Source organism: Cibotium barometz, chromosome 3 (assembly GCF_041138505.1).
Source record: "Cibotium barometz isolate CiBa-2024 chromosome 3, ASM4113850v1, whole genome shotgun sequence".
Taxonomy (NCBI): domain Eukaryota; kingdom Viridiplantae; phylum Streptophyta; class Polypodiopsida; order Cyatheales; family Cibotiaceae; genus Cibotium; species Cibotium barometz.
In genome coordinates, this window is record NC_141048.1 from 21,907,897 (window position 1) to 21,924,230 (window position 16,334).

The 16,334-nt window shown below is 46.1% G+C and overlaps 1 protein-coding gene across 1 annotated transcript in view; it reads left to right on the forward strand.

Annotated features, from left to right (window-relative positions):
- LOC147639836 (Ribosomal protein L35) overlaps positions 1-15,988 on the forward strand; it is a 33,218-nt gene extending 17,230 nt beyond the window's left edge. The window contains exons 2-4 of the mRNA XM_086822559.1: positions 15,294-15,352; positions 15,461-15,545; positions 15,718-15,988. Coding sequence (XP_086678685.1) covers positions 15,294-15,352; positions 15,461-15,545; positions 15,718-15,807 — 234 coding nt within the window. The 3' untranslated portion in view covers positions 15,808-15,988. The remainder of the gene's footprint in view (positions 1-15,293; positions 15,353-15,460; positions 15,546-15,717) is intronic.
- Positions 15,989-16,334: the final 346 nt, after the last annotated feature.

A 16,334-nucleotide genomic window follows, 5' to 3' on the forward strand; every position in this document is an offset into this window, starting at 1 on the left:
GCAACCTGAGCTAACACTTCGAGACTCTATGAAGGGCATAAGCAAGTGGGCACGGGCACGGGATGGACAGTGTGAACGGCATCAGCTTGGAATCGAGAAGAAACCCATGTGTGGCCAAGAGGACAAAAGGATTTAAAGTTTATGAGGGTTTAAAACCTTGGATGATTTAAAATAATAAAGGATGCATTTTTTTTAAACTATTGCTTTTAGTTTTTGGAGAAAAGCAGGCTGGGGCGCCTCCTTATAAAGAAGGGTGGCGGAATTCGATGAGGCGTGTGGTTGCTCCTTCTTGGATAGCTGGTCGCCAGAGAGCACAAGCAAACATGGTCGTTGGCACACAGCAACCGAGGCACCGCTGTAGGCAAGACAAGGCCATGTCCATGGTGTTGGCGCCGGCGAGAAGAGAGAGGTAGCCTGGTAAAAAGCAAGGCATCGTGGTTGGGGGTGCACGGCAGCAGCCAGTCGCCAAAAAGCAAGCAGGCGTACCGCATGTTTGGGAAGGCGGTGCAAGGGATGGGCACACAGCAGTGAGCCAGGCGGGTGCTGGCGGACGTGGAGCAGGCATAATGCTGGTGGCGGCTGCGTGTGTGGAAGCAGCCAGGCGGGCGGCTTTCTGCAGCGTGGAACAAGCCGGCATCGTCATCATCACCTTCGCCCCCCCCCTCCCTTCTTTTCACATGCGCTTTCATCTACCTTGTGCTAGAGTTGCACCGGGCCTCGTGAGCTTAAGAGGCTGCTTGGCACTCTCTGGATCTATGCTCTCGAGACTGGCTGAGAAGGCGAGAGGTGGCTAAGAGGTAGACTACAGAGTCCTTTCATGGTCAGACGCACAGAGGGCTGCAGCATGAGCCTTTATGGAGACAAAAATCTGTTCGTCTTGGAGTGCTACAGTGTTTGGAAGGCCATGATGGAAGCTCTTTTGAAAGCCGATTTTATCTCCTTACGAAGAGAGCAAGGGTGCTATGAAAAGTGTCTTGGCTAGCTAGTGAAAGGACTTGGATCATGGGACACATCTAAGGTAGACTTACAAGAGAGCATGGGCGCCACGAGAGGTGCCGGCTAGCAAGTCTTGAGCCTTGAATGTGTATGAGGTCGTCGAACACTTAGCTTGAAGGCTTTTTGAAGACAAAGATCAAGGGTTAAGGCTTTGCGAATGGTTCTTGACGAAGAAGACATGGGGTAAGGCCTACTAAGCACTCATGTGGAAGACCAGGGTGAAACTATAAGGGATCCTATTGGTGGAGGATTTTAGAAGTTGTACTTTGTACTCAAATTTAATCAAGTAAAGAAATACCGCAAGGGGCGCCACTGCGTTTTGGGGCCAATCGGTGCCCGTGTACTATTTGCAGGAGCACTCTAGCTCCCCTGTTTGTTTTCCTTTTCTAGGTCCTCGATGGTGTTGAAGTGTTTTGTGTGCGACACTGCCCGTCAAATTTCTGAAGGCCGGTTTCACGTGGTAAGAAGAATGTAGTGGCCGATGCACTATCCCGAAGGCCTCAAGTAAGTGCTATTACAATAGCCTATCATCAGGATTTATCAGATATGTGAAATTCTTATCATACAGATGATGATTTTCAGCATATATGGGCTGGTTTTCAGCAGGGTTTAGCAGCCCCGAATTACTCCATACGTGATGGGTATTTGATGTTTCATAGTCGCTTATGTGTACATAAGGATTTGAGGCAGAAAGTGATGGATGAATGCCATGCACCGCCTTATGGAGGGCATAGAGGAATCCTTGCCACTATACAGGCTTTGGAGAGATACTTTTTCTGGCCAGGAATGTGTAAAGACATAGATGACTATGTGCGCCAATGCATGGTTTGCCAGAAAGTTAAGTTTGACAGGCATAAGACTCCGGGGTTGCTTCAACGGTCAACCGTTGCCGATTTCGAATCAGTCTTGGGAGAGTATTACCATCAGTAAGCAGGCACATTTTATTCCGGTATGGAAGACCATAAAGTCAGAGCATATGGCAAAAATATTTATGGCACAGGTTTTCAAGCATCATGGTATGCCAAAGACGATTGTGGGGGATCGTGATCCTCGCACCACAAGTTTGTTTTGGCAAGCATTGTTTGATAACATGGGAACGAAGCTGAATTTCTCTTCTGCATATCATCTAGAGACAGATGGGTAGAGTGAGATTGCAAATTAAGCAGTGCTTGATCTTTTGAAATGCTATGTGGCTGATCGCAAATTAGATTGGGAGAAGTATTTGTCACTGGTAGAGTTTGCTTACAACAATACAGTGCATACTTCTACGGGCAAGGCACCCTTTGAGATTGTTTATGGCAAGATTATTTTGCCACCTATCCTTCGCACGAAAGATGAGATATTTGCAACAAATGAGTATGTAAGGAATTTGGATACGGCCTTTGCATAGGTCCGGACAGCCATACAGAGATCCCAAGATAAGCATAAGAAAGCTGCAGATAAGCATAGAAAGCAATTGGATTTGAAGGTTGGAGATTGGGTTTTATTGAAATTCCAAAAGACTCGCCTTCGCAAGCAGACTGGGAAAGATGGTTACTATCCGAAGCTATCTTGTAGGTATTATGGACCATTTCAGATCTTGGAACAGATCAATGAGGTAGCTTAAAGGCTGGTGTTGCGAGATCATTGGCGGATTCATAATGCTTTCCATATCAATCTCTTGAAGAGATATGTTGGTCTTGAGCCGGTGGAGCCGATTATGGAAGATCAACCTGAGGTTGATGAGCTGGAAGAGGTATTGCAGCCTGAGCAGATTGTTTTTCACAAGGAGCGGAAAGCTGCTAGAGGCAAGCTTGTCCGTAAGTACCTTGTGAAGTTCAGGAACTATCCAGCACTTGATGCGAAGTGGATGGACGAGGCATATTTTAAAGACTATCGAGATCTTCTTGCGGCCTACTTGGAAGCTTTTCAGTTGCGGGCAACTGATTAGAAGCCGGGGGGAATGTCATCACTTCTCTGGCAGACGTCTGAAATGATGTCATGATTGAATACATGCGGAAGGGCTCCATGGAAGGATTGGTATCCTGGTGTGAGTTTCTGGCATGATTTATGAACTCATGGAAGGGTGGTAACCCTGGTGAATCTGGACTCATGGAAGGGTGGTTACCCTGGTGAGTACTTTTTGGTCCTGTGTGGACGGCGCCTGTGAACGGGCTAGTTGGATGTACAATGTAAGTTGGGAGATTTCTCCACTATGTTTGTGCACCAGCATGTGTATGTGAGTTGCACATGCATGGATGACTTGTTTTTGATGCCTGGACATTGCTTCATATTTTGCCTGTGAATGTCCACGGGCACCGGGGACGCCTAGACAACCTGTGGATACGCGTGTGCACACGTGTTTGGAACTCGTATGGTTTCCTTATGTGTTTTGCAGGTGGTAAGTGTGCACACTTAACCCAATTTATTCATTATTTCATGCTACTAAGGTTTATTGGGTGCAGGGTTCACATTCACTTAAAGTGTGGGCGGACACACTTATAATTTTATAAGTGAGTTCACATCAGGGTGGACTATTTTTAATGAACCAAGGCCAAATATGAGAGATGGGCACTCAGGCACTCCCAAAAAGCTCCACGAGTTCAGGAAAGACGATGCCCAAGACGCCATCATTGGTGGTCACCGGGGCATGAATTCAACTCTGGAGAAGCTAGAAAGGCAATATTATTGGCCAAGAATGAGGCGAGATGTATCCACGCATGTGCAACACTGTGACGTTTGTAAGAAAGTGAAAGCTCCTCTTGGGAAGAAGATTGGGTTGTTATAGCCTTTACTCATTCCCGAAGGACCTTTCCAAGATATATCGATGGATTTTGTCACAAATCTGTCTCCCAGTCCGGGGAAGCGTAATACTCAGTGCTTAACTATTGTTGATAGATTTAGCAAATTTGTTTTGCTTATTCTATGGAGGTCATTTCTAGAGGGCATTGTTTGATAAGTTTGGTACTAAACCGAACTTTTCTTGTGCATTTCACCCACAGACTTATGGCTAGATAGAAATCTACAACCAGTTGGCCTTTGATGTGCTGAAGTGTTATGTCCATGATCAGCAAGGTAAGTGGGAATCATATTTACCTTTAGTTCAAGCTGTTTTGAATGATCTATTTTCTTCAGCTATTCGCAGGACTCCTTATGAAGTAGCATTTGGAAGACCGTTCCAGTTGCTATTGACCAGAACCTCGTCTTCAGTACCTAAAGCGAACAGAATGATGGAGTCTTACGAGGAGATTTTGGAATCAGTTAAAGATAGGTTGGCTAAAGTGCAGGAGGCCTACACTGGACAGGCCAATAAAGATCGAAGGGATGTGAAGTTCTCGGAAAGAGACTGGGTTCATCTTCGGATTATGAAGCAAAGACTAAAACAGATGGACAAGCGATGCCCAAAGTTGTCGTTCAGGAGCTTCAGACTCTTTCCTATCCAGAGAAAGATCAACGAGGTGTCAATGAAGTTGAAACTACCTCCGAGTTGGACTATCCAAGATGTGTTCCATGTCAGTTGGCTAAAACCATACAATCCTTTCAAAAGTTAAAGATGAAGCAGAACTAGACAGAGTTGACAAAGCTGAAGTGATGGTTCTAGAACAGATCCTTTTGCACCGCTTTAAGCATGGCCCAAGCCGAAGACAAAGATAGTTCCTCACGAAGTTTCAAGACTGAGGGTCATAGAGAGCAAAGGCCAGGCTTTGAGAGGCTTGTAAGTACTAAGAAGTCATGAGATCTCCAAATATCAAGCATACGACGCGATAGCTCTGCATTTGAAAACAAATGATAGGGATGCGTACATGGGGTGCTGATCCATGGCAATTCGGATCTCTAATACATAAAACCATTGGGCAATGATCCGATTTGGAGGTGCCTGTAGCAATCAAAGTATGTCCACCTCTGTCAAGCACCCAATCATCCACATAAAATTTGTCTAACCGTGCATAGATACATCCTACATCTCTTCTCCTATTAGACCATGAATAAAGAAGAGTGGATGGACTCCTCAAAATGTCATCCTCATGCCAACAATCTCTACCATGAATGGAGAGTATAAACCTCTCCCAAGATGCTCTTTCAAGAGGATGCACCAAGCCCTCATGCCCACCTCTTTTATCCGTTGGCATCTCAAATATGTTAAAATCCCCACCAATAATCCAATGGTCGGCAAGAGGCATCAATGTAGTGAGAGATTTCCAAAAGGCAATCCTCTCACCTCTATGGTTAGGAGCATAGAGGTTGAGAATACCAATGCGTGTAGTACCGTGCATAAGAAGGATCCACTACGCTCTCGCAGGCAAAATGACATCATGTCTCATGATGCAAGGCAAGATCAAAGCTAAAACAGAGATACAAACACTGCCCTTGGTACCAACAGCTGGTGACCAAAAGGTGTGTCCCGAGAGAAGCTTACCTGATCTCCCACACTGACTAGCATCCAGTTTATGCTCTTGCAAGAGCAATATATCCGTAGGTCCACTTGTGACTGCACAATGAAGCTGGGTTTTTACAATTTGTTTCCGTCGACGCGGAAAAAAACCCCCAAGACCCTGAATGTTCCAAGAGACAATCCTCATAAAGACTCAGAGTAGGAACGACCAGATCTCGTGGTCAACGAAGGACCCCTTTTAGAGGCGGAAGTACGTCTCGCATAGGTAAGGGACGGAAAATCTGACGATGTAAACCTTACCTCTCTCTCCCACTCCGGGGAAAAGCCAGGGCTAGTCCTCAGAACTGGAGAGGTACCATGACAGTGCGAATGTGCAACATCATCCTCAAGGGTACAATTGTCCTGTATAACTGTAATGCAGCATCCTCTTGTGAGGGATCCAGATCATGTGCCTGCAAGGCCTCATCCTCCAAAAAAGGATCAACATCCTGTGAGGCAAGAGCTGCATAGGGGTTAGGGTGCTCCACAGGGGGTGTGGGTGAAGGGGCAGGTACGGGGGTCCAAGGGTGCCTGCCATCCCTAACCACAACCCAACGCTGTGTGGTCTGCTATGGCAAAGGAGCAGCTGGAGTCTCGGCATCTGCAGAAGGCCTCTGATGGGCAGGACCACGCTCTCTCCTAGCATGGCCCCTTGATCTGGGACAATCTCTAGCAATGTGACCCTGTCGACGACAAATCCGACACTGGTCAGGTCTGCCTGCAATCTCCATCCTCTGAAGCATAACATGATCATCAGTAATTGATGGATCAGGAACAAGCACAAGGACCCGGGGTACACCATCAAGAGTGGCCGTAATGGCCGCGGAAGCTGAGGCGAGAGAGCTCGGGAGGATTGGTACCTTTAGAACCTGGCCAAAATCATTCACACCACCATTGAGGAGGAGAAGATGAGGCATGCCCGCCGCCTCAACATTCGAGTCACAGGTATAGCCGAGACACCCGACTCCACTCCCGAGAAAGATGGACAGCTTCTATGCATGAAGCTCGGTTACAAGGAAGAGCACCCTCTCCCCTTCACCAAAGCATGGAGAGCCGGGAAAGACTCAACATGCAAGCGAGCCCTCATCCTACAGTTTGCAGGAGAGACGGAGAGGGTCACCTTCATGAGGAAGAGGGTCATACTACGGGGTTTAGAGGGAGCTCCTATTTTCTTGGATGATGATCTCACGAGGATGCAGCTTGAGCATAGGAGAACTTGCATGCCACGAGTCTTACACGCGAGGAGAGAAGGCAAGAAGGCCTTCTATCGAGATGGTCGGGTCATCATTGATGGCCGGCCCATGGATTAGCGGTTTGGGGCCTATGGGACACAGACCAGGCCACTGACAGAGATACACATAGCAGTATGGAACTGTAATGGTTCACTATGGGTGCAGCCTGGACGACTGGAGCATGTTATGGTGGGGAGAGACATCATACTTCTGACAGAGACACATCAGAGCCCAGAGAGAGGGCTACCTCGAGTAGAGGGATTCCAGTGGGAGTCAGCATACAGGAGGACCACACGCCAGGGTACCTCGAGAGGGTCGGGGGGAGTAGCAGTCCTATTCAGACGGGAGCTACAGGGGAGACTGAGAGTGGTAGCACAGGATCCAGAGGCCAGATACATGTGGATCAGCTTACAGCTCTCACAGGACAGGGTTATATACATAGCTCTATGTTACTTTTCTCCATCAGGATCCTCCTACGTCATTACAGAGGACATGCCACAGGAGGAGGAGATAGGAGCCTCGCCATACACTTGTCTGTCAGAGGAGATTATGCATTATTCTACACTAGGGGAAGTATTTCTTACGGGCGACTTCAATGCCCACACACAGAGCAGACAGTGTGAGGTGTATGACTATGATGACATGGAGATCCTCCACCCTGTGGATCCAGAGGAGATAGGGGCTAGTCGGGCATCAGAAGACACTGGACCAGACAGAGGGCATTATGGGGACCACTTACTAGAGTTGGGAGCCAGGCATCATCTCGTTATTTATAACGGGATGCTACAGTGGCCGGGGTCAGGAGGGCTGACATGCTTCCCACATGGGGGTCATACACGGACCGGAGGCACGGTGGTAGACTACATTATGGGGTCTTTGGAGGCATCACAGCTTGTCACCTCATTCTCCATTCCACCTCGTCCTATTGGAGCAGATCATACATACTTGGCATTTTCACTAGCCGGATCACCAGTATCACCAGCCCCCCACATACCGACGCCACACACTACCATCTACTTCACACGACATGGCAGACATATACACTGGCAGAGTAGAGGATGGACTCCTACTCATGGATCCCCTGGCATCTATGGATACCATTACAGCCCAGCTCGCATCACTCCTACACACGGCTGCATTACAGAGCTTCCCACATCGTGTACACTCAGGAGAGCCTGCGAGACCTGGGACTATGCCCCATAACAGATGGTATGATGACGAGTGCAGAGCCCTATACTCACGACTCCGCATACAGAGAGCCTTGGGAGCCATCACAGAGCAGGAGTCGAGGAGAGAGATGAGGAGACTTACTCGCCGCAAAAGGCGGGCCTTCGAAGAGATACAGGAGCTAGAGATCTTTCATTTCTTCATGAGTAGAGATAGCCCTGTCTCATGGCGGCACTTCAGAGAGCCCCGGACCCCGACGCCTATTGCAGACCCACAGACATGGCACACATATGCAGAGGGTCTATACCATGCCCCACAGCAGCCACCTATACCTCAGCCACAGGAGCCTCGACCTACCACAGCTAGCTTCTTTACCCACTCGATGGTACAGGAAGCTATCCGCCGCCTACAGCATGGACGGGCCGCCGACCATATGGGCCTGCAGGGTGAGCATCTCATATATGGAGTAGATTCTTTAGCTCCTTTTCTTGCACACCTGTTTAACAGGGCACTAGCAGAGGGTTTGCCTGCGGAGTGGACGATGCACACCATTGTGCCGATTCACAAAACAGGGGATATGCTCGATCCGAGCAACTACAGGACGGTTATGGTTGGCCACGTGCTAGCCAAACTCTATGGTGCAGTGCTGGAGCAGGAGCTTAGCTTATATGCTGAGCGAGCAGGCTTACGCTCATCAGGGCAGGCAGGCTTCAGGAGAGCTTTCTCTACCACTGACCATGTATTCACTTTGAGATGTATGATTGATCAGGCCAGAGTGAGGAAGAGAAAGCTCTATTGCTGCTTTGTGGATTTCCGCAAGGCATTTGACACAGTACCACGAGAGAGGCTCTTTCAGCGCCTGCAGTCTCTTGGCATACCAGCAGATATGACATGGGGCATCTATGCATTATATGAGCAGGTTTTTGGGCGAGTCAGATGTCCAGGAGGTATGTCCGAGACTATTGCTAGCACCATTGGTGTGAAGCAAGGATGCCCACTTTCCCCCACGCTATTTGGGTTATACATTGATGAGGTGGCTGACTTCATTACACGGGGAGGCGGAGATGGAGTGGATTTAGCAGGTACCTCAGTACATATTATGCTCTATGCTGATGATATTGTATTAGTGTCTGAGTCCCCAGGTGGTCTACAGCAGCATCTACATGCACTCCATGATTTCTGCACGCAGAGGGGTCTTACTGTGAACCTTGGGAAAACCAAGGTTATGGTCTTTCATACATCGAGACAGGGCAGGAGTCAGCTGACATTCACTCTCGCAGGATGCCAGGTGGAGGTGGTGACATCATACGTGTACCTAGGGGTTACCTTCTCTGCAGCAGCCACACGCTTTACCATGGGTTCAGCAGCCAGAGCTAGATTGACACGGGGATATGCAGCATTGGCTATGCTAGAGAGACAGTGCCACCAGGCGCATTTTCAGGAGCCCCGGACGAAGGGGTGGCTATTTGACACATTAGTCACACCGGCATTGATGTATGGAGCAGCAGTATGGGCGCCAGGCCTTGCTACTCATTGGTGGACACAGATAGAGAGACCACAGGCCCTCATGATGGCATGCATGATACGCAGCAAACCGTCAGTACCTCATGACATTATCCGAGCAGAGTTTGCTGCGCCTCCTATGATGGTAGAGGCCATATTTCAGACTATATGCCTGCTAGACAGATTCAGAGAGATGCCACATGACAGATTATCATACAGAGCTTTTCAGGCATCTAGACAGTTGGCTGAGGCAGGAGACAGAGGATCATGGTATGCACAGGTCACACATTGGTTCTCACAGCATGGCCTAGACATGGATCATCTACCACCATTCCAGTATGACAGGGATGCACCACATATCCGTCTCTCTCATAGTGAGAGGAACAGAGTATTGAGACAGGATCTATGGCAGCTCTATACACGAGAGACATGGATATCGCCTACACAGCCTCTTCCACCGAAGATGCTATACTACAGAGATCACTTCATGAGTATCACTGATGATGGATTTATAGAGAGGCCTAGATACATGGAGGGCTTTTTACTACACGGCTCCCGAGTGGCTATTGGTCAGCTCAGAGTTTCATCACACCGATTGGAGATTGAGACTGGCAGAGCAGCACGGATTCCCCGAGAGGAGAGGGTATGCAGATTGTGCAGAGAGGAGGTGGAGAGTGAGGAGCATTATGTATGCAGATGCAGAGCATATACAGCCATCAGAGAGAGATATCCCATTTTATTCAGAGAGCCACATTCCCTACGCCAGATCTTTGAGACAGCAGACCAGCGCATACTAGGGAGATACATTCTAGACATACAGCGCCACAGAGAGACATTATTACAGGCTCAGACAGCTCCAGAGGGGGGGCGACAGACACAGATTACTACATTTTTCCAGAGATCCATACCCCTCCCAGCCCCTACACGGCAGGGGATTACTCTCCAGAGAGCAGAGACACTTAGAGCCCGCAGGAGACAGAGGACACCTGGCTTTCGGACACCACGCCTATACCAGAGAGAGATGACAGAGATCAGAGCTCAGTTTCACAGAGAGGGTGCGGAGCGACTGGCTCGCTTCAGAGCACACCCAGGCATGTTCTTCAGGGAGCTGTGGACACCCCCTTCACTGATGTATACCATTTTATACCCCCAGTATGGTACAGGATGGAGCTAGCTAGGTTGCATATCATGATTGTATACTCCATGCATATAGCTTTGCATTCTCCTAGTAATAGAGCTCCATCCCCTGCACACCCAGATTCAGCTTTTTTATTCAGTACTTTTTCATTTTGTTGGGATGACAGAGGATACCCCATACAGGTACTCCGATTTGTCTCATAGGCCGAGTTCGGTCTTTTGGAAGACGTTAATAAAATCTTTCTTTCTTTCTTTCTTTCTCTCTCTCTCTCTCTCTCTCTCTCTATTTCTGCACAACTTTCTCTATGCTGTGTGTTATCTTTGTTGTGAACGATTGCTGAATTTCTGAGCATTGAAGTTACCGATTCTTCCATTGAGCTTCCGGATGCTACATGATAGGTCATTTTGGCCTTTTGTAGACGTTAATATACCCGTCTTTCTTTTCTTTCTTTCCAGCTCTTAGCTCTAGTCTTTGTTTTCTTTTGTACCATGATGAGATTACATGGACACTATTGGATCACTTTTGGTCTTATAGACCCATTGGGTCTTTTGAAGACGTTTAATATAACTCTCTCTCTCTCTCTCTCTCTCTCTCTCTATATATATATATATATATATATATATATATATATATATATATATATATATATATATATATATATATATATATATATATCTGTAGCTTTGCACACACCCACACCATGGATATCTTCCGTCCACCTTAGGCACATGTGTAAACCATAACCCTAAAACTCTACAATTGGTTAAAACTCCGTCTAGTCTAAAGTCGCTACTACTACAGCTGTTCAGTATCATGTTCAACACTGCCCTTCACAATAGGGAATCATCATTGAGTCGTGCAACACTCCGATCACTCTCTCTCTCTCTCTCTCTCTCTCTGCACACACTCGGAGGAAGGATGACAAGAGTGTCCACCCCTTCATCAAGTTTAGCAGGAGGGGATGTCATGTGCACGCCCATGCCATGGCATAATCCTCGGCATGAACAACATAATCCTCGGCATGAACAACATAATCCGTGATTAGGATAATTAGTTAGCACAACATTTAGGTCATCCACAATAGTAGAATCATCATCATCATCATTAGCATCAACATAAGGATCAGTATGAGACAATCATTATTAAACTCAACATCATCAGCACCATCAGTAGCATTCACCATCATCATCATCATCATCATAAGCATCATGGGAGTGCTTGGCACTCTGGCGGCAGCCAATAGAGATCAACGGGTGACTAGGTACTTGAGGCATGGCAGAAGGTGTGGGCAACATTGAAGGCATAATATTATGAATTTTTGTCCATACAGCAAGCTGATTGCTCCTGTAGAGCTGGCCGACCTCCGTCTTATAAGATAGTTGTTCGCAACTGTATAAGCCTGATACCACTGAAATATTCTTCGAATATAGTAGATCCACTATCCATCAGTAGTATTACATAATTCCAGATCCACGATTCGAAGTTAGATACGGGCACAAGAGTCAACTGTATCAAGAAACTGTTTCCATATCTTGAGTGTCCCCCAAATATTCATAAATCCATAAGCCGCTTTTCTGAATGTTCAAGAATGTTGAATCCTTCCCAAAACATAAATACGAAGTGAGCACTAGGGTTGTTAGTCCTGAGAAAAATCACACCATGTTAGATTGCATCTGTTATATATTGTACTGGTCATGTTAAGTTTCATAAGCCACACGTGTTCTGTCATGTTAGGCTTCATAAGCCATACATGTTTCGGTCATGTCAAGCCTCATAAGCCACACATCATACATATTCTGTCATGTCTAGCCTAGAAGCCACACATGTTCTGTCATGTCAAGCCTCACAAGCCATGCGTGATTGGTCATGTCAAGCCTCACAAGCCACACATGTTCTGCCATGTCAAGCCTCACAAGCCATGTGTGATCTGTCATGTCAAGCCTCACAAGCCACACATGTTCTGCCCTGTCAAGCCTCAGAAGCCACACATGTTCTGTTGCCTTGTCAGTGGGCTCACACCAAAGTCCTTCCTGGGGATCCATCCACATACATGCAAAAGACATAAACTCCTGTTGACATGTCAGTGGGCTAACATCGGAGTCCTTCCGGGGATCCATCCACACACATGTAAAAGGAATGTGCCATGGCATGATCGATGTGAGAAATCCTTCTCCGCAAAACCGAAACAGGCACATATTCACACCAAAAAGCCAGGGAAGCTCAATCGGCACACTTGTCGAGGATAACCCTGCCATGTTCGCTTCAAAACAACTCATAGACTAGAATCAGCCAATCCATGATACTGATAAATAATTCATAGTTTTGTAACTGGATATGCGACATATTCTAGCGTCCCATACCACTAGAATACACCCCATATGAGATCCTTGTGTAGGTGACAATTCTAGCATCCCATAATGCTAGCAGCCTCCAATACACAAGACCAAAACCATAAACTATTCATCAAAACCATAGAGAAGCCTTTTCCATAATCAAAATGTTTTCCGATGAAAATGCCTTCCAGAAAAATAAATTTTCCTAAAACACCTCTCAAAATAGATATGAGAAACACTCTCCACTTGCATCGGCAAGGGAGTTCAACATGTACAAAATCCCAAATATTGGCAAAAGAAAAGCATTAAACATAAATACTTATCTCGATAAAAAGCCTGTCACCAATATATTTATGTACAATAAAAATTTCTGGGATAAAATCCCATAAATATCGAGGAGAAAACCAAAGACCACAACACCCAAAATAGTGTCTAAGTTTCCTCCAGAACTTTGTTCTTTTTGTGGCAGGAACACTTGCTCCCAAAACAATCGGGCTTGGAACAACCCGTTGGTCCATCTTCCACTAGAGAAACTTGCATCTTCTGTTTGTTGTGCTCCTTTCGAGACATCTTCCGAGCCATCGCCTCCTTGAAAGAATGCCTATCTCCACCTCGAACAATAGGTAGTTTTAGAACAGGAGCCATCTTTCTCTTTCGGGAAGAATATCTGGAAGCTTCCTCTGCCACCAATGACTGATGAGGTTCAGCCAACCCCAGATTTGGCTTTACCTGATACTTGCCCCGTGCATCAGGGACAATATCCTCTTCCTGAAGAAGATAGTGAAAAGTCAACTTCCTGGGATTTATTTGTAGCATTGATGCTTGGTCTCCGTAACCCTTTTGCTTTCCATAACTGTCCTCACACGAGGATCTTCTCGGTACATCTTCAAATTTGTATTCTTTTTGTGAAGCTCTTGACGAAGCTGCCTCGTCAAAGAGTTATGATGGTTAAACTGTGCATCGATAATCTTGATGTATTGTTCCACCATGTGCTCGAAAGTTCTAATCCTTTCCTTGTGCTCCTCACAACTCTAGGTCCTGTCCATAGCCATAGGATCATCTGCCTAGATAGAATAGGCAAGAAACTGTGCTCTTGTACCAATGAAACTAGACGGGGATCCGTAGCAATAAACAAACACTTCTGATGCCAAACAAAGATATGAAAACACAACGGAAATAACCATAATTAATATCAACACACAACACTGAGCCGGAACGGCTGGCCCTCGTAGAAACTGTTTTATTCCAACGAATAAATAGATACAGATAAACCGAGGTGTAGGTGCAGTCTTGCACCGGATTTTCTACTAAGCTCCCCAAACACTTGCTCAAGAAACTAGGCACCAATCAACACCATAAACCAGTGCAAATCAACCTCGAACAACAGCCCGGTATGGTATCAAAACCAGCCCCGAAATCTATGCCAAAACAACCCTCAGAACAGAGCCTCAAATCTGCCCTAGAGAAGCTCTCAAATCGGTCCCTGATGTCTCCAAAAATAATCCTAGAAAAAGCTCTCAAATCATTGTCCTAGATTCCTCCAAAAACAGCCCTTGAACCGATGGCCAAGAGGGAGTGGTAGAGAGAGAGAGAGTAGTTGCCCAGCCTGCTGTCCACTGTACGGCCAGCGCAAGGGGAAGAGGAGAAGCTGTCCAGCCTGTTGTCCACTGTACTGCGAGCGCAAGGGGAAGAGAGGGAAGCTGCACTGCTGCCCACTGTACGGCCAGCACAAGGGGAAGAGAGAGAAGCTGCCTGGTGTACAGACATATGAGCGTAGGAGAGAGAAGAAGATCATAAGCTGCTGCCAGCCTGCCATATCCGTACCATCAGTCCGGAAATTGGCTGCGCACACCCCCTCGCTCCACGAAGGCCTGTCCCTCCTTTTATAAAGTCAACTTGCCCTATTTTTGATGTGCTTTTTCCCTTTTATGGCCAAAAGTAACTGATGTGCCAAAAATATAAGTTTTATGCTTTTCCCAAGCTTTTTTAGAGAATTTTTGCTATAGGTGCCTCCTCATGTCCATATTTACATGCCCAAAATTATAATAAGCCCGGGCACACTCAGATGATGTGTGAACCTGTTGACTCATAAATCCCATATTGCTCAGGTTCTGTAGCCATCTTTTCAGGCAAAACTTTGCTAGTACATGCTCTAGCTGGGGATTTTAGTTGCGGTAACTTGGTGTGGATGAAGATTAAGTGGTATCCTATTGGTGTTTTCAATAAGACGTTTTTCTATTTTTTTGTGCAGTTTTTATCTCATATTTAGCTGAATGGGTCCCCTTGAATTACTTTTATCTTTTTTGTCGGGGTTGCAACCTCCTTGGAGTCTCCTTGATGCACATGCCTTCGTTACTTATTGATTAATGAGTAAACAAATTTAAAAAAATCTATCTCAAACTGATCTTTGGACGATCATCCTTGAAAGTGTTTGGATTGTTAACTGGCTTGTGTCACTTAATTACAGCTAGTTTATCTAATTATCTTTCCTACTTTGCTGTCTTGTCTTACAGGTGGAACAGCGGCGGACGTATGCATCCAAAGTGAAGAAATACAAGATCAAAGCCTACTCGTTAGTATCATTCTAGTTGCTTTTTTAAAGTAGAAACACTCTTTTAAGTGTAGGTGGTTCTGGAATGTCCTACTGACAAGCGTTCTCACAACGCTCTTCCGTATGAAGGTCATACAAGGAGAGATTCAAAAAAAAAGCTAGTGGGGAGTATAAACGATGGAGAGCTGGGAAGCGGCATAACGCACATTCAAAGGTATCGTTATGCCTTCTAGATGATATATTCGATGAGCAATCAAGTGTCTACCAATTGCCTTTTCTATTTAAAGTGTGAACTAGGTGTGATTGCTCCCATGATTTGGGCACTTCTCTTTTTGTGTACCAATTTGAAGGATTCAATATACACCGATTTTTGGTCGTGGTTGCAGACAAACAAGCAATTGCGTCAACTAAGGCGGCCTTCAGTTGTGCATGCAGCATACGCCACAGTGATGAAAAAGCTTAATTTTCACGGTTAAGACAATTTTGTAGACAGCATCTTTAACACCTCCTGAGCGAGATTGCTGCCTTGAGTGAAGTATTTTCACAAGAATTATATTCTACATATTGGGTCTGTATTTGCATGTGTACATCTATGGACTGCATGCAGATGTTAGTAGAAAGATAATGATGGCATTACAATTGGCTGTTTTTGTTTTAGGAGCCTATCTACAGGTCTAATACAATTCCAATGTTACAAAAAATGTTTTTGGTAATTTCATTGGGCTTACTGATCTTACAGGAAGGGCTGGAAAAACAACTGTAGGATTTGATAAACTATTCTGTATAAGCAGCAGTCATTGCTTGGGATTGGAAGTGTTTACAGGCATATTTGTTGCCTTCTTAAAGCCTGAATCCATATAAAGGGTTAGTATTGCTATCCTTCAGAACCTTTTTTGAGGTTAGTGCCGGAGAAAGGTGAGGGTAGACCCCATACAAGCTCACAGGTGGAGGAGAGAGCAGCATAGTGGTGATTAGATAAAGTAGGAGAGAAGCAAGTTGCCTC